The 26,114-nt window shown below is 53.5% G+C and overlaps 3 protein-coding genes across 10 annotated transcripts in view; 2 read left to right on the forward strand and 1 right to left on the reverse strand.

Annotated features, from left to right (window-relative positions):
• Positions 1 to 3: 3 nt before the first annotated feature.
• On the forward strand, positions 4 to 4,657 carry SURF2 (surfeit 2). Its single transcript, XM_032165553.2, has 6 exons — positions 4 to 142; positions 319 to 473; positions 1,226 to 1,329; positions 3,447 to 3,626; positions 3,762 to 3,931; positions 4,555 to 4,657. Exons 1-6 carry the CDS (start codon positions 65 to 67, stop codon positions 4,636 to 4,638), a joined length of 771 nt encoding a protein of 256 aa, XP_032021444.1. The 5' UTR covers positions 4 to 64; the 3' UTR covers positions 4,639 to 4,657.
• A 306-nt stretch (positions 4,658 to 4,963) lies between these two features.
• SURF4 (surfeit 4) lies at positions 4,964 to 19,655 on the reverse strand. 2 transcript variants are annotated; one of them, XM_032165552.2, is made up of 6 exons: positions 19,469 to 19,655; positions 10,774 to 10,960; positions 10,114 to 10,190; positions 9,500 to 9,543; positions 8,348 to 8,534; positions 4,964 to 7,267 (listed from the first exon to the last, which is right to left on the reverse strand). In XM_032165552.2, the coding sequence occupies exons 1-6, from the start codon at positions 19,514 to 19,516 to the stop codon at positions 7,001 to 7,003; spliced, it is 810 nt and encodes a 269-aa protein (XP_032021443.1). In that variant the 5' UTR covers positions 19,517 to 19,655; the 3' UTR covers positions 4,964 to 7,000. The 2 variants fall into 2 exon arrangements, with proteins under 2 accessions (XP_032021443.1, XP_058300679.1); XM_058444696.1 differs by lacking the exon at positions 19,469 to 19,655 and adding an exon at positions 14,404 to 15,918.
• Positions 19,656 to 19,902: 247 nt separating this feature from the next.
• The window catches only part of STKLD1 (serine/threonine kinase like domain containing 1), a 27,695-nt gene continuing 21,483 nt past the window's right edge, over positions 19,903 to 26,114 (forward strand). For all 7 annotated transcript variants that reach the window (XM_058444699.1, XM_058444702.1, XM_058444704.1 and 4 more), the window contains exons 1-2: positions 19,903 to 20,103; positions 22,583 to 22,669. In XM_058444699.1, the coding sequence (XP_058300682.1) occupies positions 20,017 to 20,103; positions 22,583 to 22,669 (174 nt within the window). In that variant the 5' untranslated portion in view covers positions 19,903 to 20,016. The remainder of the gene's footprint in view (positions 20,104 to 22,582; positions 22,670 to 26,114) is intronic.

The raw sequence follows: 26,114 nt of genomic DNA on the forward strand, positions 1-26,114 counted from the left end.
CCCCGCCCCCGGCTCCACGTTCTGCGAGCGGCTTCCGCCGGGCTGCTGCGCGGGCGTCTCGGCCATGAGCGAGTTGCCGGCCGACGTGCGGGCCTTCCTGCGCGAGCACCCGAGCCTGCGGCTCCAGCCGGACGCCCGCAAGGTTCGCCGCGCGGGAGGGGAACGGAGTGGCGGAGAAGGGCGCAGTTGGGATGAGGGGCTGAGGGGAGGGCAGGGGAGAGGGGAGGGCAGGGGATAGGGAAGGGGGCGCGGCAGGAGGGGGCACCAGGGAGCGGAGCCCTGGCCCTCCTGACGGCCTGCCCGCCCACGCGTCCGCAGGTGAGGTGCATCCTGACGGGTCACGAGCTGCCTTGCCGCCTGCCGGAGCTCCAGGTCTACACCCGCGGCAAAAAGTACCAGCGGCTGGTCCGCGCCTCACCGGCCTTCGACTTTGCAGAGTTCGAGCCGCACATCGTGCCCAGCACCAAGAACCCGTAGGTGGTCCGCGGCGGCGCGGGGAGGCCCAGGGCAATTAGGACAGCCCCTCCGCTGGTGCCCCCCGGTGCCTGAGCCCTCTCTAAGGGAGCCTCCCGGGAGGGCTCGGCTGAGGACAGGTCCTGGGTGGTAAACCCCAAAGTCCCCTCTTCTTGAGGACTCCGCCAGTGCTGCAGCCCCTACTCTTTCAGAGTTGGGAGCCCTGGGATCCAGGTGGACGTCCGGGTGCCGGAATCACCTGCGGTCCCGGCGGCGAGGCCTCTTGGTGAGCTCGTTTGCTCACCTGAGGTTTGTCCTGTGGGGTGTGGCTGCTTCACAGCGGAGTAGAGGCTTGTGATTTGTCACCTGAGGTTGTGAACAGCGTTGGGTTCTTCCCTTGACCCCAGAAGGGGTCTTTGATTTAGCTGGGAGCTAGGCTTGGTAATAATCGTCAAAACAGATAGGATGTTTCCACTCATTGAGCCTTTGCTCCAGGTGGAGCCATCCTCTTGCATGAACTCATCCTGGAGCAGTCAGGAGGCTGCCATGCGTACTTTTCGGGTAAACATTAAGAGGCTGCAGTCGGCCTGGGTCAGCGGTTCCCCACCCAGCTTCAGAGTGGAATTGCTCCGGGAGCCTTTAAAAGCCCGATGCCCAAGCCACATGGTAGACCGTCCCCGGTAGACCGTCCAGGGATGAGTCCAAGACACAGCCACCAGTCTGAATCCTTGCTGTGAACTGTCCCTACAACTTTGGTCTCTCTGCTCTGTAGGCACCAGTTGTTCTGCAAACTCACCCTGCGGCACATCAACAAGTGCCCAGAACACGTGCTGAGGCACACCCAGGGCCGGCGGTACCAGCGAGCTCTGTGTAAATGTAAGTCCCAGTGGACCCCCATCAGTGCATCGCCATCTGAGTGCATGCCCGCCCTGCCCCAGATGGGGCGTGCTTGAAGGCAGGTCATCCTTCAGCGATCCGTGTTGATGCACCAGGCCTGTTTTTGGCACAGTGAAGAAAGGGATGATGGCCCCTGACCCCACAGCTTTTAGTGCAGGCGGGCGCAGAGCCAGAAGGAGGCTCGGGAGTGAGTGAGTGCGCGTGGCGATGCGAGGTGTGAAGGAAACTGGGCGAGGGATGTGGGGTGGGCTTGTGGAGACTCGCTGAGGGATTCGCTCGAGGCTGAGGCTTGGAGGGATGTGGTGGCAGTGGGGCCGGGGGAACAGCACCCCAGGGAGAAGCCAGGGTCCATGGAAGTCTGAGGCAAAAATGTGTTGGCTGAGGTAGGCTCCAAAGGACAGGCCTGGCTAGCGTGCACAGTAGGGATGGCCCAGAAGCCAGGCCAGGAGCACTGCAGTGCGTGTGTGGAGAGGGTTGGGCGGGGGCTGCATGGACAGTGTGCATGGTTGAGAAGGGAGGACCCCTTGACTGCGGTCATCCAGGAAAAGACGGTGGGTTTTGGGGGGAGAATTCAGAGTCCCTTTGAAGGTTTTAAGCTTGAGCTGTATTAGGAAAGGTGTGTATTAGGGAAGGATCGGGCTTTTGAAACAGGGACACCTGTGCTGGATGAAGGAGATGGTTGCCCCATGGATCTGGGTGAGCACCCGGCGAGAGTTTAGAGAAGAGAGAGAGGCCTGGTCCTGAGCCCCAGGAAGAGGCTGGAAATCCTCCCATGGTACTGAAGGGAAGATGAGGACAGAAAAATGATAGACTTGATAACATGGAGGCCCCTGGCAACCTTGGTGAGGCACCTGAAGCTTGGCAGGGACACCTGGCTAGAGTGGAGCGTAGGCTGCAGCCCATGAGGGCAGTGTCCGGCCTTAGGCAGGTGCTGGGTCACCAGAAGGCCTTTCTGGAGTCCAGCTAAGGAGAGAAATAGACAGAGGCTGGAGCAGACAGATTCAGGTTGGTTTGCGGATGGGAAGATGCGTCCACGGGCTTCTGATGAGTGTGGAGAGGCAGTCCAGCCCTCCCCAAGCGTGAGTGTGGATTGAGAAGGCAGGACCAGGGTTTCTCAAGTAGAAGGCGGGCACCTTGCAGAGGCCTTGCAGGCACGAGGGCTGCCAGCCTGAGGCTTGGACTTTTTCCAGCCAGTGTGTTAGCTGCTCAGGGGTGGGCAGGAAGGCTCTAAGTGCAGGGGGCCACGAAGTTCCCACAAAGAGTGGTTATGATGAACCATGGAGCTGAGATGGGACTCGGGCGCCAAAGTCACTACAAGGCAGTGGTCCAGAGAAGTCCAAACGTGGCTGTGAGGGGGCTCTGCCTTCAAGTTCTGGTGGTGACAAGGCTGCTGCATGGCCATGGGGGTGGGTGGCAGAGACAAGGATGGAAACAGCCCTGGAGATGGACCGCCCCACATCAATGGCCAGGGCCCAGCAGGGCTCATGCAGCCCATGAGGGATGATGATGGCAGCTGCGCTGGACTGGAGGGCAAGCCCCAGCAGACCCTCTAATATACAAGGGGACAATGGTGGTGACTCCAGTGAGGTCCTTCTGTGGAAGCCTTGTCCCAACTCCCTTCTCACCCACTAAGGGGCAGCAAAGGCCAGGCAGCCAACCTCCACTGAGCCCTGCCCTCCAGGACGGGGTCTCCCATGTGCTGAGGGACGACTTCAGGCTGCTGGGGAGAGGGTGGCATCACTGCCAGCCCAAGTTGCCTTTGAGAGGCCATGCCAAGCTCACTGGGGCACAGCTGGCCTTGGGCCTGGTCAGTGCCCTCCTAGCCGTGGCTTCCTAGGCCTGGCTAGATCGGGGATGAGTGGTAAAGGCCCAGTAGACCTGTACCATCTTCTTGCCTCCTGGCTGCAGCCCTGCCCCACCGCCCTGCCTGCACACCTGGTAGGAACAGAGCGGAGGCACCCAGCAGCTGCTCTGGTTTTTGTCCAGGGCGGTGGGGCTGTGGGGCCCTGGCCGAGTGCAGTCCCCATAGGTTAGCTGTGGCCCAGAGGACCGTGGGGGGTGTGGAGGTACCCAGCATGTGCTGGCTTATCTCCCAGATGAAGAATGTCAGAAGCAAGGGGTGGAGTACGTGCCTGCCTGCCTGGTGCACCGGAGGAGGAGGAGGGAGGACCAGATGGACAGTGACGGGCCTCGCCCGCGGGAAGCCTTCTGGGAGCCCACGTCCAGTGATGAGGGGGGAGCTGCAAGTGATGACAGCATGACCGACCTGTACCCACGTAAGTGGAGCGGCCCCTGCTTCTCCCTGACCCTCTCCTGTCAGCGAGGAGCAGACTGTGGTGCTGCCTCCCCTGCAAAGGTGGTGGCGAACTCAGCCTAAAATAACTGTCAGCCAATCCCTGTGTTCCTCCCAGCTGAGCTATTCACCAGAAAGGACCTTGGAAGCATGGAGGACGGGGATGGCACTGATGACTTTTTGACAGACAAAGAGGATGAGAAGGCAAAGCCCCCAAGAGAGAAGGCCACTGATGAGGGCAGGAGAGAGACGGCCGTATACCGAGGGCTGGTCCAGAAGCGCGGGAAGGTGAGCTGTCACCTCCACTCTGTTAGTGTGGCAGTGGCTTCCCCTAGTGATGGTTTTCCGTTTGTTTAAAAAAAGAAAACTGAACCTTTTTCACAAGTGAAATCCCAAGCCAACAACACACATGGACCATAGAAGCCGAGGCCGCTGGCTGGCAGAAGGCCGTGAGTGCCTACCATTGCTTCCCAGCCAGCCCCTTGTGGAAGCCAGGCTCTGTGGACCACAGTCAAGACCACTGGTTTGTGAGGACACCCTCCTACCTCAGACTATGAGCTGTGGCGTGTTTGTCCTTACCCCTGGGCACAGGGACCTGATTACTAGCCACCACCTTTGCCTTTGCCATCAGGGCAGGAGTGGAGACTTCCCCGCCTTTGGAAGATAAGCAGGACCAAGGCCAAAAGAGGTCAAGGTCCTAACGAGTGTGTGGCATTGCACTGTGCTCCTCTAAGGCCCTGGTGAGCGGGGTCTAATCCTGCAGCTGTTAAGGAAACGGGAGTGGAGAAAGCCTCTGTTGGTATTTGACCGACACCTCCAAGGCTGTGCGGGTGGGGAGAGCCCTGCACTCCAGGGCCCCTTCTCCATGGGATCAGAAAGGCTCAGTAATCAGAATTCTGTTTATCCCACAGAAGCAGCTGGGCTCGTTGAAAAAGAAGTTCAAGAGTCATCACCGCAAACCCAAGAGCTTCAGCTCCTGTAAACAGCCAGGTTAATAAAAGCAAATGCCATGAAGTTTCGAGAAAGCCTTCAGATTATTTCCCCTGCTCCTCATCAAGCCGCGTGTCCTCTGAATGATCGGCTGTCCCCAGTGTCTTCTCTACCCACTTACCCTTGTCTCATGACATCTGTTGCCCTCTAAGGCAGGGCTGAGGGGGTCTGTCCCCCACACCCAGGAAGCAGCAGGGACTCTGAGGGACTAATTCTCTCTGGACATGGCTTCTGGGTGGTCTTCAGAGAAGCCTAGAGAAGCAACCTCGCTCACTGGCATCCTGAGGGGAGCCCCAGTCAGGCTGGGCAACGCTATAGGATCACACTGCATACAACAAATGCCATTATTTATTTTGATGTGTTTCCAAAAATCAAAATGTTTTCAAACACAACTAAGATATAAAATACAGCATAAAATGAGATTTAGGTCTGTTTCCCACATAAAGCAAAAAAATCTTAGAAATCGTTTTGCCAAAATCAATTGGTAGATCCCACTTCTCCTCTCCTCCCTGCAAAGGCATCTTCCCCAGTCAGGCCCTAGCCCACCCAGGGCCAGGAGAAAAAGGAACACCCACTAGGACAGAGGTGCTGCTGGTGCAGAACTGGTGCTGACTGCTCACATGGCCTCCTTTGGTCCACCCTACTTTCCACCAATCAGCCAACCAACCTTGACCACAGAGAAATTGTGACTTGGCCAAGGTCATTGGATGGGGGCTGTCACACGGCACTAATAGGGAGCGAGGTGTGGACCAAGAGACAGCCCTGGTGAGGTTGAAACACTGAGACAAGCCAGTCTTCATGCAGTGAGCACTTGAATGATCACAGGAGAAGAGAACCCATGTCCTGAAGCCATTGCTTGATCTCACCAATATTAGGGGTAAGGAAGTAGGCCCCCAGGGGAAGATTTGCAAATGCATTGGGACTAGCTCGGCTGTGTTAAAAAGGTGCCCCCTCCTCAGGGTAGGTGACTTCCAAAAGCACTTACGAGCAGAAACCTGCCTCACCCCTGCCCTGCAGAGCCAACGGACGAGAGGCCAACAGAGAGGCAGGCTCAGGGCTGGGCCACAGCATCCTGTCCCCAGATAGGTCTAGGGGCCAGAGAGGTGTTCCACCACCCTTGTGGCATTTACTATGGTGCAGACGACAGGGAGCAACAAGCAGTTAAGCGCCCCCAAAAAGAGAAACACAGTATAAGGCAGTGTTAGAAAACTTTAAATACAGGATTAAGATCAAATCGGTAAGGCATCACAAATTGTAAAAAGGAATTTTGGCTGCATTCGGCATAGCAAACGGACAATCTGAGTGAGTGACAGCCTCAGGAAAGTGGTGTGTCGGGGCTGTCCACAGGGCGAGTGCAGCTGGGAAAGGGCGGTGCTGCTCAGCCAGGGTGGCCTGCGCTTTTGCGACCTTGCTCAGAAAAGGCCCCATGTGAGGTAACTGGGTTGAGTCCGTGGGTCTCCAGTGCTGGGAGCTCCTGCCACACCCCCTGCCCACAGCGGCTGCGGCTCCCCAGGCTGGTCCGAGGAGCAGCTGGCCAGGCTGCCTTACGGGGTGCTGCTGCTGGGGCCACCCCTGTGCGGTCTCACTAGCCCTCCCCACTGCCAGCTCGGAGGCCAGCAGCGCCCAGACCAGCAGCTTCCCCAAGGACTTTTTGCCCCTCTGCTTTGCCTCAAGCTACTAAAACTCCCAGGGTGTTACCCAATAAAACACTTGGCACCAATCCAAGCTGATTTTCTGACCGATGACTTTTATCATAAACAGCAGCTTCCACCACCCCTTTAATACTGCATCATTCTTTGGGTGTCCCTAAATGTTTTCACTATTCCTATAAAATACAATGCAGGGGCAGAAAACATCGAAGCCACTGGTGTGATTTTAAACTAGGGAGATTAACTGTTTTAAGGTTTGGCTGAACCACCCAAAATAATTTAGTAGTTTCCGTAAAAATGTAAACTTAAAAATAAGAGGGAGACTGCTTTGAATGGTAACACCAATGCGTCTGCTCACAGTACAGCTTGAAGGTCCCCTCCTGTACCCCCACAAAAAAACTCAAAAATAGGACTCAGATGCCACAGCAAAGCGGGCTGTTCACTCCAAAGCCTAGGCATGGGGGAGGCTTCCAACTGCCAGGCTGGCCTGCACTGAAGGGTCAGATGCCAGACTGGCTCCAGAGCAGACTGAGCCATCAATTCTCAGGCGTCTCTGCAAATAAAGTTCTCAAAACATCTGTGCCTTTATCAAGGGAGGGGAAGGGAAGAGGATACATAAAAGCTGGCAGTTTTGTTGAATCCACCCCGAACCAGTCCTTGACGGCCACGGGTCTTAGCCAGGCAGGTAGGGATCTGTGACTGTAGGGATCTGTGACTGTTACCACTCCTTCTTCTTCTCATCCATGGAGACACCCCCAGGGCCCAGGGCCACCACCAGGAGCAAGCCCCCGATCACCGACATGGTCTGGAAGAAGTCGTATTTCAGGAAGTCATGCATGGGCTTGTAGACTGGAATGGTCCAGAAGGCGTTGAAATATACGTTGATGGCAAAGAGCCAGACAACAAGAGTCAAAGCAGCCAGCTTGGTTTTAAAACCAATGGCCACTAAAATCATCAGAGCTGTGCCCACGATGTTCTGGACAATCTGCATAGGTTGAAACGTAAGAAATTCAAAATAAACGTGAGAAAGAGAGATGCTTTATAAACAAAAGTTCCAGCTGCTGCATGTCATGAAGTCTCTATCCATCAGGCTGATGTAGCTACTGCTGAGACGGCTGCTGGTGCAAGTAGGGAGATAACAGCTGGGGGGAGGCAGGAGGCAATAAAGCACCTGCTTTATTGAAATATGGAAGGTTTGGGGAAGATTGAAGTTCCCAACTAGTAACAGGCTGTGATTTACCAAGATGAATCTCTAATCCATAACTAAATTCCCAAGTGCTTCTTGGCCCATCCAGCCATCCAGCCCAGAAACATCCTCTCTCCTCTCCCCATGGCGCCAGGAGCTCTTCCTGGACACTGCCCAGCCAGGGCTCTCAGTCAGCTCCGAAGGTGTGCTCTGGAAGCTCCTGGAGGCCTGCCCCTGACACACGGGAATTACTTGAGAAAGATATGAACAGTGAGGAAAGAAAGAAGAGTAAGGGGAGCCCGGGTGGAGAGCCTTGGCCAACCAAGGGCCAAGCACACTCCAAAGTCAGAGGTTCTGGCCTTCACTTGCTGGAAAGAAGGCTTGACACACAAGAGATTGACGATGTTTTGGTCTGTTTCAATGGGATCAAAAAGTTTGCTCTGCCGAGTGCAGTGGCTCAAGCCTGTAATCCCAGCACTTTGGGAGGCTGAGACAGGCAGATCACAAGGTCAGGAGATCGAGACCATCCTGGCTAACATGGTGAAACCCTGTCTCTACCAAAAAGACAAAAAATTAGCCAGGCGTGTTGACAGGCGCCTGTAGTCCCAGCTACTCAGGAGGCTGAGGCAGGAGAATGGCATGAACCCGGGAGGCGGAGCTTGCAGTGAGCCGAGATCATGCCACTGCACTCCAGCCTGGGGGGACACAGCGAGACTCTGTCTCAAAAAAAAAAAAAAGGTTTGCTCCATTTCGGCAGCTCCCCCAGGCTGTGGTTAGTACCCAACCAGGGAGGGGTGAGTAGGGAGGGCATGGGGGAGGGACAGCATTCTCTCTAAAGGACAGGAAACCAGACCCGTTCGGGCAAGTAGGAATACTTACAGAAAAGAAGCTGGCGTCAAAGTGAAGGAGAGTCATGAACATCAGAACCAGCAAGACCCTGCCTCCGAGCTGCATGTACTGTTTGGGGGAGCTCTCACGCATGGTGGGGACGCCCGCAAACATGCTCTTCCCTTCAGAACGGGATTCTGCTAGGAGCAGCAACAGGCCTCCTCCCAGGGCCAGGTTCCTGAGGAACAGATATGTGGGCTGGAAGCTAAGCCTCACCAGGATCTGGCCTGTCTGTGAGACCAGGTACAGGCAGACCTTGCTGCCAGTATAAGAAGGCCCTTACTTCCCTTTCTCCAAACCCAGTGATCTGCCAAGCAGGACCAGCCAGGCATGCGCACAGGACCTCAGACTCGAGTTACACCCATGTAAAACCTTACATAGCTCAAGAGACAGAGGTGTCTTTACAACTCGACAGCGACAGGCTACCTGAACACACACAAAACCAAGTCCTAGTCACAGCTTCAGTGTTGACCAGCTGGGTCCCCGTGGTCAGGCCTGTCCTCCACTCAGACCCTGAGTCCCCATGCCCGTGAAATAAGGGTCAGAAGAGACAGCTTCAGTCTCTACTATTTTAGGGGCTCTGCAACATCCTCTTCAGAACCTATTTCTAAGAGGCACAATTGAGACAGGGGGGTCCAATCTTTTGGCTTCCCTGGGCTACCCTGGAAGAAGTCTTGGCCACACATAAAATACACTAATGCTAATGATAGCTGATGAGCTAAAAAATAAAACTTAAAGATCACAAAAAAACTCTCAATGTTTTAAGAAAGTTTATGAGTTTGTGTTGGGCCGTGTTCACCTCGTGGACCACAGGCTGGACAAGCTTGGTTTAGACCCAAAGAAGTCTCCTCAAACCAATAGTTAACTAAGTTTAGAAATACAGATTGAATATCCCTAACCTGAAATGCTTAGGACCCAAAGTGTTTCAGATTTTGGTATATTTGCATTATATACTTATTGGCTGAGCATCCCAAATCTCAAAATCCAAAACCTGAAATACTCCAATGAGCACTTCCTTTGAGCGTCATGTTGGTGCCCAAGATTTTTCCCATTTTGGAGCATTTCAGACTTTGGATTTGCAATGCTCAACCTGTATGAGGAGCGTATATTAAAACCAACTAAAACCAACCAGAATGCACATACCTCATCAAAAACTTCAAGTCCCATAAAATGCTGTAGGCAATCGTCTGAGGGGAAAGAAGAGAGAGATACTTGAGTCTCGGCCTTTCCAAAGGCATTTCCACAGACTTCATAATACATTAGGCCATCTCTCCAATGTCAGCTGGAGTCTAAAACACACAAAACCATTGTAGGAGACCGAGGACAGATCTAAGCTCAAAAATGTGGTTGTGTATTTCTCAAGAAATGTGCTATGATGTTCTGGAGAACAAAGTGATTCTGAGACCACTGATGTGGATTCAGATATTCTGTTCCCAGCATTTCATTCTGAATAACCAGGTATTCTTCTTTATGAAGCAACATGATAACAAGACAGCATCCTGGCTGCAGCCAAGCTCGAGACTTCCCTTGTCACGGTAATCACAGAAATGGGACAAAAGATGGCCCAGTACCGAATGACCTACCGCTACAGCCCTGCTTGGGCTCACGACTTCCCCAGAAGAGAAAGGAGCTCCAGGCAGTCAGAGACACACAGGGGGCTGAAGGGGGAGTGACACTGAACCCTCAAGGATGTCTTTTCAGAAGCTCTGCTCCACCAGAGCAAAGAGAAGGGAGCCCCGACCACGCGGCCCGTGTACCTGCAGAGCTATGATTCCAAAGAGCCCGAAGCAAGCGTACTGCACGAAGTTCCTGCTCAACACCAGGACGCAGCCAGCTGGAGAGAAGGACAAGGGTTAGGGGGCCTGAGGGTGGGTGCCGGCGGGGAGCACTGTCTTGATACACTGCTACGTCACCTGGCCCTTACATCCAGAGGCAGCCAAACTACCTGCCCAAGCAAAAGACAACTTCTGGAAGAATTAATGATAGGCAAGGACCACACATGGTAAGTTGACTAGACTTATCACAAACACCAGAAAGTGGAGCCCTTGCCGTAATAAAGAATGGGCTGTTTCCCACAATCAGCTCCCAAGTCAGCCACCACCTGAGGCAGGCAATTAACTGCTCTACTGTAGAGTGCCAGCCAGACTCCAGCATCTCCTGCTTTGGGTCCCTGACAGGGACCATGTCCTATTTCCTTAGCAAGCTCTAAAGCAGTGAGCTCAGGGCTAGAGACTAAGCGTCCCCACCAAGGCTTGCAGAACCGGACTCCTCGCCTGGCACAGCTGAGCTGGAGAAGAGGGGAATGGAGGGGGGACAGCAGTCTCAGGAGACCCCCGAGTTCACACACAGCCTCCCAACTGCTAACAACCACGGAACAAGACGCCCGGTGAATCCTGACCACCCTCAGAGCCACTCACTCAGCTGTCCCAGCAAGTTGAGGAAGACGAAGGACGAGGCCAGCAGGTAGCCGCAGTTCCAGGTGGTGTCGATGTAGTCGCGCTGCTCACTCCACTGGAACCACATGCGGATGCCGTCCTCCAGGAAGGTGCTGATCAGACAGAGGCGCGCCACGTGGGGCAGGTACTGCTTTGTGACACGGAGGAACTGCAGGGCCACAGAAACCCAAGGGTGAGGTGGCTGCGGCGGGGAGCACCAGGCCGCTGCCGGGCACGTCCTTGGGCAGGGTGTGTGTGAGGAATAGATGCTGCGGAAGGCAAGAGCTCTTGTCAGCCCCAGTGCCTTCCCAGGGCAGACTAGGGGGCTCTCAGTGCTTGCTCCTGAGCGCTACCCTGTGAGTCTGGACACATGCAACAATCCAAGGATCAGTCCCGGAGATGCATGACTTGACATTAGGCCCTCTGGGGCAGACCCCATAGGGCAGCAGCCCTAACACTCTGCTACCGTGATTTCCCCCGGTGCCTCGGCAGGCAACTAGTCTTCGAAGGTGGCACTGCCACAAGACACAGAGCTGCTCTTTTCGGTCAAAGGCATTTACAAGTTGGAATCACAGAATGACATCTGAAAAGGCACTTAGAGGTTATCTATCCAGCGTTTCTGCACCTCAGCACTACTGGCATCTGAGGCCGGGCCACTGTTTGCCATGGGTCATCCTGGGTGCTGCAGGCTATGACGCATGACATGTCTGCCCACGACATGCCAGCAGCGGCTTCCCTCCTGAGGCATCACTGCACTTTGCCAGGCATCTCCACTGCTCCGGTCCACCTCCTCACCTTACAAATGGCTATATTAAACCCAGAGGGAAGGGGTTCCCCTAGGCTTCGCAGATCTGATGGTGCAATGCCAAGACTTGACCCCAGCCTGCAGGTTACACATGGCTGAGGTGCCAAGGGCCTGGACCTCCCAGCCTGCCCAGTGACGCCCAGAGTACCCTGACAGAACAAGGGTTGGCTTAGGTGACAGCCAGGGTGCCAGGCCTAGAGGGCCACATGGTTGACTGAATAGTAAGATCACGTGTTTACAGTTATCCGAAAATCTCCAGAGCAGCAGGAGGAAGCCCCAGGCTCTGGACAGCGCATGTGTGCTGTTGCAAACCACGGCTGGCGCTTCCTGGCCCCCGACGGAGCTCTCCCCTGCAAGCTCAGGATCTGACTTGGGGACTGTGTGTGCAGCAACTGTCAGTGCAGCATGAAGTTGGTACTGCTAATGGCTAGAAAGCGCTGGGATTTTGTCAAAGCCTGCAAAATCTCGAGCAAATTAAAACACACTAACAAATGGGATGGACAGCTGTTTCAACAGCAATGAAACGCAAGTGTGTGAAATCACTGTCAAATGTCAAAGGGAAAGAAAACATTTATGACTTCCTGCTGTGCTGTGAGTCAGGTCATTTATGACGGCTGGGTTAGGTAGCCAACATGCACTATTGGATGCCAGGTACAAATGTCACGCAGGTTCACCCCATGCACTTTTCTCTTATCACCCATGCAAAACTGAGATATATAGTGAAAGAAATACTGTAACACAGCAAGTCCTTCGGAGAAAGATCAGGGGACCCATCCACGATCGCGTGTTGGGAAGCCAGAGTCTAAAGAGCACCCGAGAGGCTGATCCCCACAGGAGGCGGGCGAACGTCAGCTGCACAGGCCTCCTAGGGCTGACTAAACCTACTGTTGGAACAAAGGAAGATGTGCGTGTTTCTTATTTTTCAGCATTTTTTAAAGTTGCTTCAAAGTCCTAGACACTGCTGAAGCTGCCCATCTCAGTTACCACGCCCCTGGGTGTTCACGTCACCCTCCAGCCTGTCAGGTGGGGCCCTAGCTAGGTCAGCACTGCAGATTGGCTCCCATGTGGCAGAGAGCAGAGACAGAGATTACAAAGCCAGGTGGCTCTTCTCCCCAAACCCACTGCACCCTGCAGTGTCAGTTCTGCACACAGTTACTCAGCCTTTGACTCCACGAAAGTGATGGGAGAAATCACAGTGACTGACAGATACCCAGAGAATCACCAAGCGGGTTTGGGAGATGAAGCACAGGTGGAGGCTCTGAGGCCCTGTGATCTCATCCTGCCCTGGTACCGTCCAGCCAGCACACTGTGTGACCTGGACACGCCCAGTTACTTTTCTGAGAGTGTCTCTACTATCCTACAGTAGAGTGAGGCCAGATGAACTAATGGTTGGTAAGATTCTTTCCAACTTTACTAGGAGGAAGACCTTGTTTCACTTTTTATTTTTTAAAAGGCCCCAAATACCCCCCTGTGAATTTTAGGGCCAATGCGGAGAACTAGCACAAGATGCTCATGTGCACAGTGTGATGCAACCTGCAACCTGCATCACACTGGGTGGTGGGAAAGGTGACGCCACACACCCGCCCCAGGTTCTGCCTCATGGCCCCATTGCTCTCTAAATGCCCAGCAACAGTGTAATCACCCATTTTCCGTGGAAGAGATAAAGCACACTACCGTGGCACACGATGTGCCACTGCTCTCAAGTAATGGCTTCATCATGGCCCAGCTGGGAAGCCTCAGCAAGGACACAAGCCTTTATCTCATCTGAACCCAGGGAAAAGCAACCACTGGGAAGGAAGAGCTCAACAAGAGGCTGTGCAGACCTCTGAGATGAGACGGAGCCATGGCGGGACTCCCAGGGCGGGGTGTGGGTGTGGGGCGTGGACCCCAACAGCAGCAGAGAGGTAGACTGCAATCCACACCCAAGACAGACACAGAGGTGTTCTGACTTGCTTCTAAAATGAGAGCTGTGAGCCACTCACTGGCCTGAGATGAGCAAACCAGCCCAGCCATGGGCTGCGGTCTAAGCCTCCCCCAGTTGCAGGACCTGCATTTAACATGCTCATCTGCTAGGTGCACAGCCCACGAGATTGAGGCAGTGTTTAAAAGTCTCTTTGATGAGTCTGCAACTCTTAATTTGAGTGTCTAGGTCAAGAGGATTAAGGGGCAAAAAAGGGAGAGAAGGTTGGACAGGCAATTCACACCTCCTTCCCTGCGCAAACATGGTGACGAAACAGACACAGCTCTTGGCTTTGGGGAAAAATATGCAAAAATTTAGGTACTGCATTCTGAACTGAGCACATCTACTGCTTGGCTGTTCTGGTTTTCAAAGGCAGACTGGTCCAGACTGAAGGCTGAAGTCAGGCTGATGCAGTCTCCTTTAAACCAGCCACCATTTAATGAGCATCTGTTTGGACTGAACACTGAAAAACCCACGTTTAAAGACAAGGCCCAACATTAACCTTATTTCCTACATGCACGTTGGTCACAACTACTTCAACTTGCCACTGGAACCATGTCATGCCACTCTAAAACACGTCCCAAAGCCAGTGTCCCCTCAGCACAGCAGAGAAGAGCCCCCGACACAGGCAGGACACACAGCACCCCAGGACAGACAAGAGCACCCACACTGCAGGCACTAAGGCCACTGCTGGTAGCCAGCACACAGGTGACCTGTGTAAACACGGCGAGCGTATAAAACTTGTGACAGTCCCCCTCCCCCTCCCCCTCGTCAGAGAACTGTGATAGCAGAGCCAGAGGTGGCTGTTGACCTGGCAGGCTGCAGGAAGATGACACAGTTAGCTCACCTCTGTGGCCAAGCTTCTCATTAAGTCTCTCCGAGAACCGCGCCATCAAGCAGGATATGGTTCATAAGCAGTGACAGCATCTGAGGGGCTTAACAGGAAGACTGAGATTTCTCTCAAAGGGGTGGTTATTTTAGACGACTGAAGGGGATTTTAGAAACGTAATTAATTATATCCACCCTGAGATGACTTCCTGGGCATCCAGTGATCACTATCACAGCCACCTGCAGCTCCCACGCCACGCAGAAAACTCCACTTTCTCTTCACACTCAGGACAGAAAGAAATTGAGGAAAGCAGCTTGCAAATTCGTGGTGAATGAGAACATCGAGGAAAAGGGCAGGTCAGATTTCCTTGATCACCAAGGACTGGGGCTGCCTTGTTCAAAGCCCAACTCAGGTCCCACACATCCTAGAAACAAGCACCTGTGGCCCAGCGGCTTCCCTCACATCAGCCTGTCAGAGCTGGCTCGAACTCACTGGCTCACTGCAGCTCCAGGACTTCCCCGAGCCCCGCTTCCGTGCTGCTCTACAGGTTCACACCGCACCCTGCAGGGCCAGAAAAGGTGTCGCCAGCCCAATGTGGGAGATGATGGCCTGGCTTTACTAAAAAACTGTGTGATCAAGATCCCAACTGTAGGAAAGACGTAACTGAGAACGAATGGGACCCATGTTCTGGGAGGAGCCCCGCTAACCACAACCTCCCCTGCTTCTCGCCCGCACTCCCCTAAAGAGCGAGTTTTAACCTCCCGTTAAGATCATCACACAAAGAAAAGTGAGTCAGCTCCTCTTTGTCTTCTCTCCCCACTCCTTCATGGTATAGGGCAGGGTATGAGAGAGCCTGCCACTGTCACCAGGACTCCGCCACACCAGACAGTCCCCAGCACGGTGTTCATCGGGAGCCTCACAGTGCCTGTGCCACCTGCAGGTTCAGGGGTCCTCAGTCCTATCCTTGCTTCCCCAGCACTTCAACTAGGGCCAAGGCCAGCTCCTAGGGCCCAGAACTAGCTCTGCCACTCTTGAGGACAGGTTAAAAACACCAAAGGCCACACTGGAGAGGAAGGCCCCATGCAGCTTTTCTGTCACCTTGGTGATGAGCCACCAGGCAGAACCCATTAAGTGCTAATATTGCTGTTTATGGGTATAAACTGCTTAGAAGCTACATTTTGCAGAGGGTCTAATAGGCAATGAGGAGCAGCTGCAGGCATGGACATTAGTTTGGATCGCTGAGTTCATTAGTTTCTGGCCCCTTCCCATGGCTTCCAAATGCCCAGCTCCTGCATAGAGCACGTCTCAGCAGTTTCTACAGAGCATGGCTCCTGGGAGCAAGAGGACACTGTCCCTGGCTGCCAAAGCAAGGAGCTTGATGCCAGAGGCAGAAAGACAAGAGATGCAACTGTGGGGAGCCTGCCAGCAGAAACTAACCAGACTGCTCATCCCCGTGGACCAGCCTCTGCAGGCCAGAAGGAAAGGTCACAGTCCACCAAGCAGTGAGGAACCCAGCCTTTGGGGTAACAGGATGCAGATTCAGTCTCCAGCCCACCACCAGCCAGTGCAGCCAGCCAACCTCCGTCTGCCCATCTGAAGATGGAGACGCTCTGGCCAACCTCCTGCAGTCAAGAAGTTCACACAAGGAATGTCTATCATGGACCTGGCCCAGTGAAAGACTTAATGTCATTGTCATAATATTGGAAGACACTGGGTCTGGGAAACTAAGCTTATTTAGGTCTTGCTTTCAGCAGCCCACACTTTCTGGTCAAATCTTGTCACTTCAGTTTTGCTCTTGTTTTCTGAAGATGTGAAAAAATGGATATGTCACTTTATCTGATCAGTGACTTCCAGGGTAATCCCCTATCGGCTTCAAATTAGGTCATTTTCATGTAAAAGCCTGGTCTGGCAGCTTTAAGTACTATGTGGATAAATAGAAACAAAGCCCCACCTGGGTTTGGTCAGATTCTGTCCACAAGAAACCATATTTTGACTTCGAACCCTGTTTACTTGCCTGCATCTGTCTGATTGGGGTTTGGGCGAGTACAAGTCGCTGCCCTCCCAAGCTGCCCACAAAAGGGCATGGAAGCTCCTGCAGCCATGCTCTGCCACCACCTAGGCGGACTCTAAGGAGATCATCTGATGGCGGCAGCCTGCGCCGCCTTACAGATATGGTGCCTTACAGATATGGTGCCTTACAGATATGGTCCTAACCCACTTGGGTTTTGTAATGTGAGCGGCCCCTTCGCCCGCTAGTGCTCTTCCCTTGACTTGTGCCAGAAGAGCAACACCAGGGGCTGGGGACCAAGACCTGGCTTTTCTTGGTCTTGGTCACATGCAAGTCTAGGAGCCTGAGCGGGTTTGGCCTCCCCTCAGTAACCTGGGAGAGGTCGACTCTGTGCCCCGTCAAGAGCCTTTCCAGTTCCAAGCTACTGCTTCTTTCATTTAAAACATAACAGAACACATGATGAAGGCTGGGCGCAGTGGCTCATGCCTGTAATCCCAGAACTTTAGGAGGCCAAGGTGGATCATCTGAGGTCAGGTGTTTGAGACCAGCCTGGACAACACAACATGGCAAAACGCTGTCTCTACTAAAAACACAAAAATTAGCGGGGCATGGTGGCGTGCGCCTGTCATCTCAGCTACTCAGGAGGCTGAGGCAGGAGAATAGCTTGAATCCGGGAGGCGGAGGTTGCAGTGAGCTGAGATTGCGCCATTGCACTCCAGCCTGGGTGACAAAGTGAGACTCTGTCTCCAAAAAAAAACGTAATAACAAAACATGAAGAAAAGGCCAGGCAGGGTGGCTCACGCCTGTAATCCCAGCACTTTGGGAGGCTAAGGCAGGCCGATCACCTGAGGTCAGGAGTTCAAGACCAGCCTGGCCAACATGGGGAAACCCTGTCTCAACTAAAAATACAAAAAAATTAGCTGGGCGTGGTGGCAGGCGCCTGTAATCCCAGCTACTTCGGGAGGCTGAGGCAGGAGGAGAATTGCTTGAATCTGGGAGGCGAGGGTTGCAGTGAGCTGAGATTGCACCACTGCACTCCAGCCTGAGCGAAACTGTCTCAAAAAAAAAAAAAAAAAAAAAAAAAAATGAAGAAAAGAGTATGTGAAGACACTGGAAACTTTTTTTTGTCAATAGGAGAGTCTGTCATTTGCTAGTGGGCAGCAGCTTGACTGGAGACATTTGATCTAGATTTGGTTATGAAATTCATTTGCAAATCCAGGTTTTCCAGGACAAAGAGCGAGTGTATGTAGCTCTCATCCTTCCCTCAGCTATGAGGAACCATCTTCTTAGGGAGTTGCGACTTGGAGAAATATAAATGGGTCACTATAAATTATGTCAATGAAAACTGACAAGCCTAAAAGGACTACCTGGTTCTTGAGAGCTTTTGATATGAATTGTTTTTAAAATTGTGTCTTTAAAGGCTGGGTGCCGTGGCTCACGCCTGTAATCCCAGCACTTTGGGAGGCCGAGGCAGGCGGACCACCTGAGGTCAGGAGTTCGAGACCAGCCTAACATGGAGAAACCCTGTTTCTAACAACAACAACAACAACAAAAAAACACAAAATTAGCTAGGTGTGATGGTGCATGCCTGTAATCCCAGCTACTCGGTAGGCTGAGGCAGGAGAATCGCTTGAACCCAGGAGTTGGAGGTTGTGGTGTGCTGAGATCACACCATTGCACTCCAGCCTGGACAACAAGGTCAAAACACTGTCTCAAAGAAAAAATAAATAAATAAAAATAAATAAAATTGTGTCTTTAAGCACAAAATCAGAACCGTGGGAAAAAAGTGCTTTGTCAAGTTGATATACCTTTTCCCCCCAAATTTAAAATATTGGCTCACAAGAAAGTGTTGCAATGAGAACGGATGGTGAGGTCACACTAGAAAGAGCTCACCCCCCAGGAGGAACGGAAAAGCTCGATAGCTGATCAGAAAACGGTCACTTACTCTTTTTTTTTAAACCACACATATACAAGCCTTCCAATAAGTCTAGGCCTCAGAGTTTGATGACTCACTACCACCTCCAGAAAAATTTAAAAATTTAACCATCACTACTTAAAACTCTAGCAAAGCCACACGAACACATTAAGTAAACCGAGGAAAGAACGGCAAGTGGGCCACACAAGGCTGTCCCTGCGGGGATAAGGCTATTAATTTGTCGACATAACTGGATTCTTTTATAAGTAAAAGGCATAAATCTGCGTAACCACCACCACCTTTTCTGTTTGTTTTTGTTTTTTTGTTTTGCCAAGCTTAATCAAGAAAGAGGAAAGGGAGTTGTGTCCCTTCACTTTGTAGGATCGGATCCTGTCCACCCAGTTTCCGAATGCTCTCAACAGTTACCCAACTGCCTGTTTCAAGGGCTTCCCTGTTCCTCAGAATGCCACCTGGACACTTCTGGAAGGAGACTATCAGGGAGATAGGCTTCCCCTCCTCCCAAGCTGTGTACAGGTCCCCACTCAATCCAGCCCAGGGCAGAGTCCAAACGAGGAGGGAGAGAGGCAGACAGGGTCAAAGGGACCCCAAGAGTCCAGCACATCTGGGAAAGAGAAAAGGAAAAAGTGCTGTGGCTTCCTGTAGCTGGGGCGCACGCCAGCGCGCCCCCTTTCCTCTGGGAGGACCCCCGGCCCCCGTTCGTCCCCGAGCTCCCAGCCCGCCTCCGGGAGCCCCAGTGAGAGGAAAAGCGTGCAGGGACCCCCCAGCAGCTCCAAACGCCGAGGCGCTCCCCGCGAGCCTCAGACCCGACCCAACGCCAGGACTCGCGCCGCCGGCCCGGGAGAAAACCCCCACAGCCCGCGCCCCGGGCTGGCTGGAGAGTGGGGGCGGCTGGCCAGGCAGGGCGCCGAGGCCCGGGCTCCGGGAGCGGCCCAGCGGGCAGGGGAGACCGGGCCCGCAGGCCGGGTTTGGGGGTGTCCAGGCCGGGCCGGAACAGAGGGCCCGGGCGGAGGGTCCCTCTGTGGGAACAAGGAGTCAGGGGGCGGCCCGGGCCTGGCGCCCTGCGCTGGGAGGCCGACTCCGGAGCGGCCCGGGAGGCCTGGGTCGGGACCGGGGCCGGGGGAGGAGCCCGCAGGCCGCACCTGGTCGGCGAAGTCCTCGGCCGTGCCCATCAGGTCGTTCTGGCCCATGGCGACGGCGGGAGGCTCGGCTCGGCTCGCTCGCTCGCTGGCCCTCGCCCGTCGGCGCCCGCGCCCGCTGCGGCCTCCACAGGAAGTGCCCGGCGGCCGGCCTCGCTCCGCGTCGGCTGCGGCTCCAGCGGCTGCCACGTAGGCCAAGCCTTAAAGGGGCCGCGCACCGCCTGGGCCCGCCCCGGCGCGTCTTAAAGGGGCCACGCGCCGTCCCCAGCCTCCCTACCCGTCCGCTCGAAGCCACGCCCGCCGCGCTTGGCGCCACGCCTCTCACGCTGGAGACCCCGCCCACCGCATGCAGGCCCTGCAGCCCCTCCCGGCCCGGCGGAACGCGTCCCTTTTAAGGGGGCAGGGGCCTGGGGGTCTGGGGCCAGCGCGCAGGAGGGACGCCTGGGTGCCTCGAGGGCGCCGTTCGGACGGGGAGGGTCCCGCGGGTCCCACTGACCCACGCGGGGTGGGGCCAGGGGTGGACGCTCGCTCGTACGCGGTCGCTACTGAACATGCTTGGGCCAGGGTCCGATCGCAGGCGCCCCACGCAGGGGGAGCGAGGCCCAGGGTCCCCTGGAGAGCCCATGGAGAAGTACAAGGTGCCAAGTGTTCCCTGCGGGGAGGCGGGGGCTCCGTGGGGTAACGGTCGCAACCCTGGAGCTGCGGCCGGCGGTTCCGACCGAGGGCGGCGAGGGGCCCGCGCCCTGGCCAGTGTCGGCCTCCAGCTCCTAGGTTGATCCCAGGGGGCCTCCAACGGTGACCTCCTGAGTGCCCTTTGCCACTCAGTTTCCCCCTTTGTGAATTGACTAAGGATTCTCCAGCCCTGGCTGAGTATTTGAGGGCGTGGGGCAGCTCCTCTGTTCTTCGTGCCTGGGGTCTGTGCGCTTGGGTCCACCGAGGCAGGACCCCCGGGAACATCCCGAGTACATAATTGGGAGCCCCCAGTCCCCTAAAAACACCCCTGCAGCGTGGGTCTGTGAAAATGTTTGAGACCTAAAAAATTCACAACACATAAAGGAAAGCTGCAAAATAAAAGTAAATGTTTAAGTAAATGCTTCTATACATGATATGTACACTTTATTAAATGTTAGATTCAGCATTTGTGAAAAATGCATTCGCTTGGAAACAGTTCGTGGGTTAGATTTTTGTCACTTTGGAAAAATTGTCTTTGTGTGAGAGGACTATAGGGCGTTGCCAGCGGTGAAGCAGATGAGCTTCTGGTGGCCAGATAATTTTTAAAGTAAAGTTACTTATCAGAGAAAAAAAAAAAATAGACGTTTCAGGAATATACCTGCTTTTTGGAAAAAAAAACAGACTTGATCCGAGGTATAGCTCCATTTTACTGTTTAATTTGCTGCCTAAGCTTGAACGCTCTCACACCAGCTCTGCCCTCAGCCCCCAGTGGCTTAGAACAGCAGTCCCTGGCCAGGCTCAGTGGCTCACACCTGTAATACCAACACTTTGGGAGACCAAGGCGGGCGGATCACCTGAGGTCGGGAGTTCGAGACCAGCCTGACCAACATGGAGAAACTCTGTCTCTACTAAAAATACAAAATTAGCCGGGCGTGGTAGCACATGCCTGTAATCCCAGCTACTCGGGAGGCTGAGGCTGGAGAATTGCTTGAACCCAGGAGGCAGAGGTTGTGGTGAGCCGAGATAGTGCCATTGGACTGCAGCCTGGGCAACAAGAGCAAAACTCTGTCTCAGAAAGAAAAAAAAAATAGCAGTCCCCAACCTTTTTGGCACGAGGGACCAGTTTTGTGGAAGACAATTTTTCCACAGATGGAGGCGGGAGGATGGTTTTGGGATGATTCAATCACATTACACTTAGTGTGCGGTTCATTTCTATTATTATGTTGTAATATATAATGAAATAATTACACAACTCACCATAATGTAGAATCAGTGGGAGCCCTGGGCTTGTTTTCTTGCAACTAGACCATCCTCTCGGGATGATGGGAGACAGTGATGGATCATCAGGCATTTGATTCTCATAAGGAGCATGCAACCTGGATCCCTCACATGCACTGTTCACAATAGGGTTCACACTCCTATGAGAATCTAATGCTGCTGCTGAGCTGACAGGAGGTGGAACTTGGGTAGTAATGCGAGCCATGGCGAGCGGCTGTAAATACAGATGAAGCTTTGCTCCATTGCCTGCTGCTCACCTCCTGCTGTGCAGCCTGATTCCTAACAGGCCATGGACTAGGTTGAGGACCCCTGGCTTAGAATATCCAGCATCATGAGCAGGCTGCTCACAAGCCTGGATTACAGACTCCTAAGACTTTTATGAGCTCCGAGAGTCCCTAGGCTCAGGCTTCCATCCTCATATCTCCTCCTCTGGGTCATACCCTCCCTCCCCCATCCTCTGATGAATGTCAGCCTCCAGCAATCCCCCGCTCAGTCCCTTGCCCCATAGCACTTGGTTTCTGCACAGAGTTCTGGCTTGGTGGCCATCTCTCTGCAGATTTGGCTCAATTTACAGGCTCTAAAATCAGACCCCCAGAGTTACCCCAGGCAGTGTCCTGCTTTCTAATGACATAGCCTCAGGCAAAGACCTAGCTCCTTGTGCCTCAGTTTTCCCCAATGTAAACACAGAGGTAGCAATGGTGTCAACTGCATAGGGTGGCTGTGAAGTGCTTGGCACCATGCCAGGCACACAATGGCTTCCTGATTGTACCAGTGATAAGACTGGTTACTTTCTTGTTGGAAACGAGTTTGGAGGCGGTTGCTGGAAGTTGAGGTCATAGGGGTCTACAGAGAGTGAATAAGCCCTTTTTCTCTGGGAGGTTCTTGCACTTGAGTGCCCAGCTGGTCCTCATTGCAGGTTGAGGGAGCGATACAGGGTTGTAGAAGAGCTCCGGAATCGGCCCCAGATAGGTGAGATCAGGGTTCCACCACTGAAAGCCCTCTTGCCCCTCCTTGGGACGTTTCTTCTATTGCAAGATGGGGTGGAGCCACTTGCTCCGCCAGCCTGACAGGGGAGTTAGCAGGGACAGAAAAGGAGTTGGAGCTGGGCTTTTGGAAAGGGAAAAGTTGTGTGCATTTCCTGAAAGCTTCTCTCTTCCTTGCTGGTAGGTTTTGTACCAGCTGAATCCTGGGGCCTTGGGGGTGAACCTGGTGGTGGAGGAAACGGAAACCAAAGTCAAGCATGTGATAAAGCAGGTAAGAGGCCAAGCCTGTGCATCCCACGCCAGGTGGTTCTGTGACTGTGATTTTCCCCAATACAAGCTCTTCCCATGTTGGAGAAGCTTCCTGATGCGGCAGCTGGATTCCTCGCTGCTGGCACTCGGGGAGACAAATCTCGCTGGGGTAGACGTGGGGGTGCGTGAAACTCTGTCACTTTGATGGGGAAGCAATGCTAATTTTTACTCCAGCACCACCACCTCCTACCATTTACACATCACGTGCTGTATGCCAGGCACCGACTCACTTCATCTCCCGTCAACCCTGTAAAGCAGAAACAATGACCCTGTTTATAGCCAAAGACAGTGAGGCTCAATGCAGCGACAGACTAGCCAAGGTCACACAATTTCCAAGAGGATTTGAATTCAGGCCACCTCACTGGGGGACACCGTGCTACCCAGTCCTGGGTCACCAGTTTTACCAAAAGGGAGCCAGGCCAAGAGAGGGTGGGGCCTGGCTCAAGGTCACACAGGGCTAAGGTCACACACCAGGCCCTGAGCCCTTCCACCACACTCCTCACCAGGGCTAGCAGGACATGGGGAGGTGTAGGCCTGCAGGAGGACAGCCCTTTGTGTGTCCGAGACAGGGAAGTCCAGATCAACAGAGGGACTAGGGTGAGAGAGCTGCTGCAAGAGTCTTTGGCACGCCCTCCCCTCTGTGGTGGTGGCAGGGACCCAGCAGGTTCAGGGCTGGCCACGCAGTGGGAGGAGCCTTGTCAGCAGCCGCTACTGGGCCAGGCCTCAGTCTGTGCAGCTCCACAGTCTCATCCTGAGTGGCTAGGCCTGGAGTCCTTGCCCCTGCCCTGCTCCCTTCCTGGCTGGATGTGGGGTTGGCCCCCTTGTCTCACAAGCCACTGGGGCAGTGTGGCTGACTGCTCTCTGAGCAAAAAAAGAGCAATCTGCCTCTTTTTTTTTTTTTTTTTGAGATGGAGTCTCGCTCTGTCGCCAAGGCTAGAGTGCAGTGGCGTGATCTCGGCTCACTGCAACCTCTGCCTCCTGAGTTCAAGCAATTTTCCTGCCTCAGCCTCCCAAGTAGCTGGGACTATAGGCACACGCTGCCACGCCTGGCTAATTTTTTGTATTTTAGTAGAGACAGGGTTTCACCGTGTTGCCCAGGCTGGTCTCGAACTCCTGGAACTCCTGAGCTCAGGCAATCAGCCCGCCTCAGCCTCCCAAAGTGCTGGGATTATAGGCATGAGCCACTGCGCCCGGCCTGAGGAGCTTTTAAAAATGTCAGCCGTGACTAGGCATGGTGGCTCATCCCTGTAATCCCAGCACTTTGGGAGGCCGAGGCAGGCAGATCCCTTGAGGTCAGAAGTTCGAGAGCAGCCTGGCCAACATGGTGAAACCCCATCTCTACTAAAAATACAAAAATTAGCCGAGCACGGTGGTGGGTGCCTATAGTCCCGGCTACTTGGGAGGCTGACGCGGGAGAATCGCTTGAACCTGGGAGGCGGAGGTTGCAGTGAGTCGAGATTGCACCACTGCACTCCAGCCTGGGTGACAGAGCGAGACTCTGTCTAAATTAATTAATTAATTAATTTAATTTAAAATAAAAATATCACCCAATTATCTCTAAATAAAAATTGAGGAAGGAGAGTGTAGGTAGGAGTTTATGGGTTCTTCCAGTCTTTTTTCCTAAGCGTTTGTAAACTTTTTTGGATTCAGGAAAATGGTATTGTTAAAGTTGATAGCATGCTTTTTGTATTGCAGACATAGTTTCATGTCATTCCCACAGCCTCCTCCTCTCTTGGTTCTGGCAACTGTGTGGCCTCCCGTCTTGCTTGATGTGTTGTAACTAACCCAAGCCATCTCTATCACACGGGCTGAGCATTGAGCTTGTTCTCAATTTTTCACTTTGTGTAAACAGCTCTAATAAAGATGCTTATAGCATTACGGGTTTGTTTTGTTTTGTTTAGCATCCATGATTTCCTTAGGAAAAATTCCTAGGAGTGAGATTTCTGGGTCATACGATGTAACTTTTTCTTTTCTTTTCTTTTCTTTTTTGAGATGGAGTTTTGCTCTTGTTGCCCAGGCTGGAGTACAGTGGTGCGATCTCGGCTCACTGTAACCTCTGCCTCCCGGATTCAAGCGATTCTCCTGCCTCAGCCTTCCTGAGGGGCTGGGATTACAGGCACGTGCCACCACGTCCAGCTAATTTTGTATTTTTAGTAGACGGGGTTTCTCCACCAACATGGAGAGGATGGTCAGGCTGGTCTCAAACTCCCGACCTCAGATGATCTGCCTGCCTCGGCCTCCCAAAGTGTTGGGATTACAGGCGTGAGCCACCGCACCCAGCTGCTTTTTTTTTTTTTTTTTTTTTTTTGAGACAGAGTCTCGCTCTTTTTGCCCAGGCTGGAGGGCAATGGCGCGATCTCGGCGCACTGCAACCCCCTTCTCCCAGGTTCAAGCGATTCTCCTGCCTCAGCCTCTGAAGTAGCTGGGATTACAGGCATGCGCCACCACACCCGGCTAATTTTGTATTTTTAGTAGAGATAGGGTTTCTCCATATTGGTCAGGCTGGTCTCGAACTCCCAATCTCAGGTGATCCGCCTGCCTTGGCCTCCCTAAGTGCTGGGATATCAGGCGTGAGCCACTGTGCCCGACCATGATGTAACATTTTCAAGTCTTTCCATATGTTTTGGCCAACTTCACCTCCTCACATGCCCCCTGGGACAGGAGGAAAGGAAGGCAGGAAGGCTCATTCAGTGTCTTTGCCCTGGATTCCACGGGACAGTGCCACTGGCATCTCAGGTCTCTCCATAGATCTGGGAACAATTCACTAACTTTACATGATGGTCTGCAATCACCCCATTATAAGAGGACTTGATTCATAAGTGTTTTGAGCAAAATTCTGGGTGAGGATCTGGTATTAGAGCCAGTGGTAGTATACACCTAGGGCCTGTGCCACCAAGCGTGCTGCAGACTCAAAGCTCCGTGCTGCCCTTGCCACCACCCTTCCCTTTCCATGCCCTCCCCACCTCCACCCGGAGAGGGCACAGGAAAGAGAGAAGAGCACTGCACATTCCATGCATGGAGACAACCTTCCCCATGTGGGTAAGGAATGAAGTGGTGAGATTGATGCTTTCCCAACCAGAACAAGATGTTCCTGTTTAAAGATGGTCTGAAAATGGATCCTTTACTGATTTCTTGGAGCGTATATTATGCTGTCCTAAACTTATCTTTGCAACAGGAGCAAAGATGTTCTCATTGCTCTAAGTATTTTTAGATCTCTGCCTTAGGAATATTTTCCGTTTGTGCCATATGGTGGGGGCAGGAATGGTGGGAGCCTGTCACTCCTGCTAAATAATGATGATGGTGGTGACGATGGAGGTGGCAATGATGGTGGTAGTGGTGGTGATGGTGGTGGCAGTGATGATGGTGATGATGATGGTGATGATAATGGTGATGGTGATGATGGTGGT

Source organism: Hylobates moloch, unplaced genomic scaffold (genome assembly GCF_009828535.3).
Source record: "Hylobates moloch isolate HMO894 unplaced genomic scaffold, HMol_V3 SCAFFOLD_10, whole genome shotgun sequence".
In the NCBI taxonomy this organism is placed as follows: Eukaryota; Metazoa; Chordata; class Mammalia; order Primates; family Hylobatidae; genus Hylobates; species Hylobates moloch.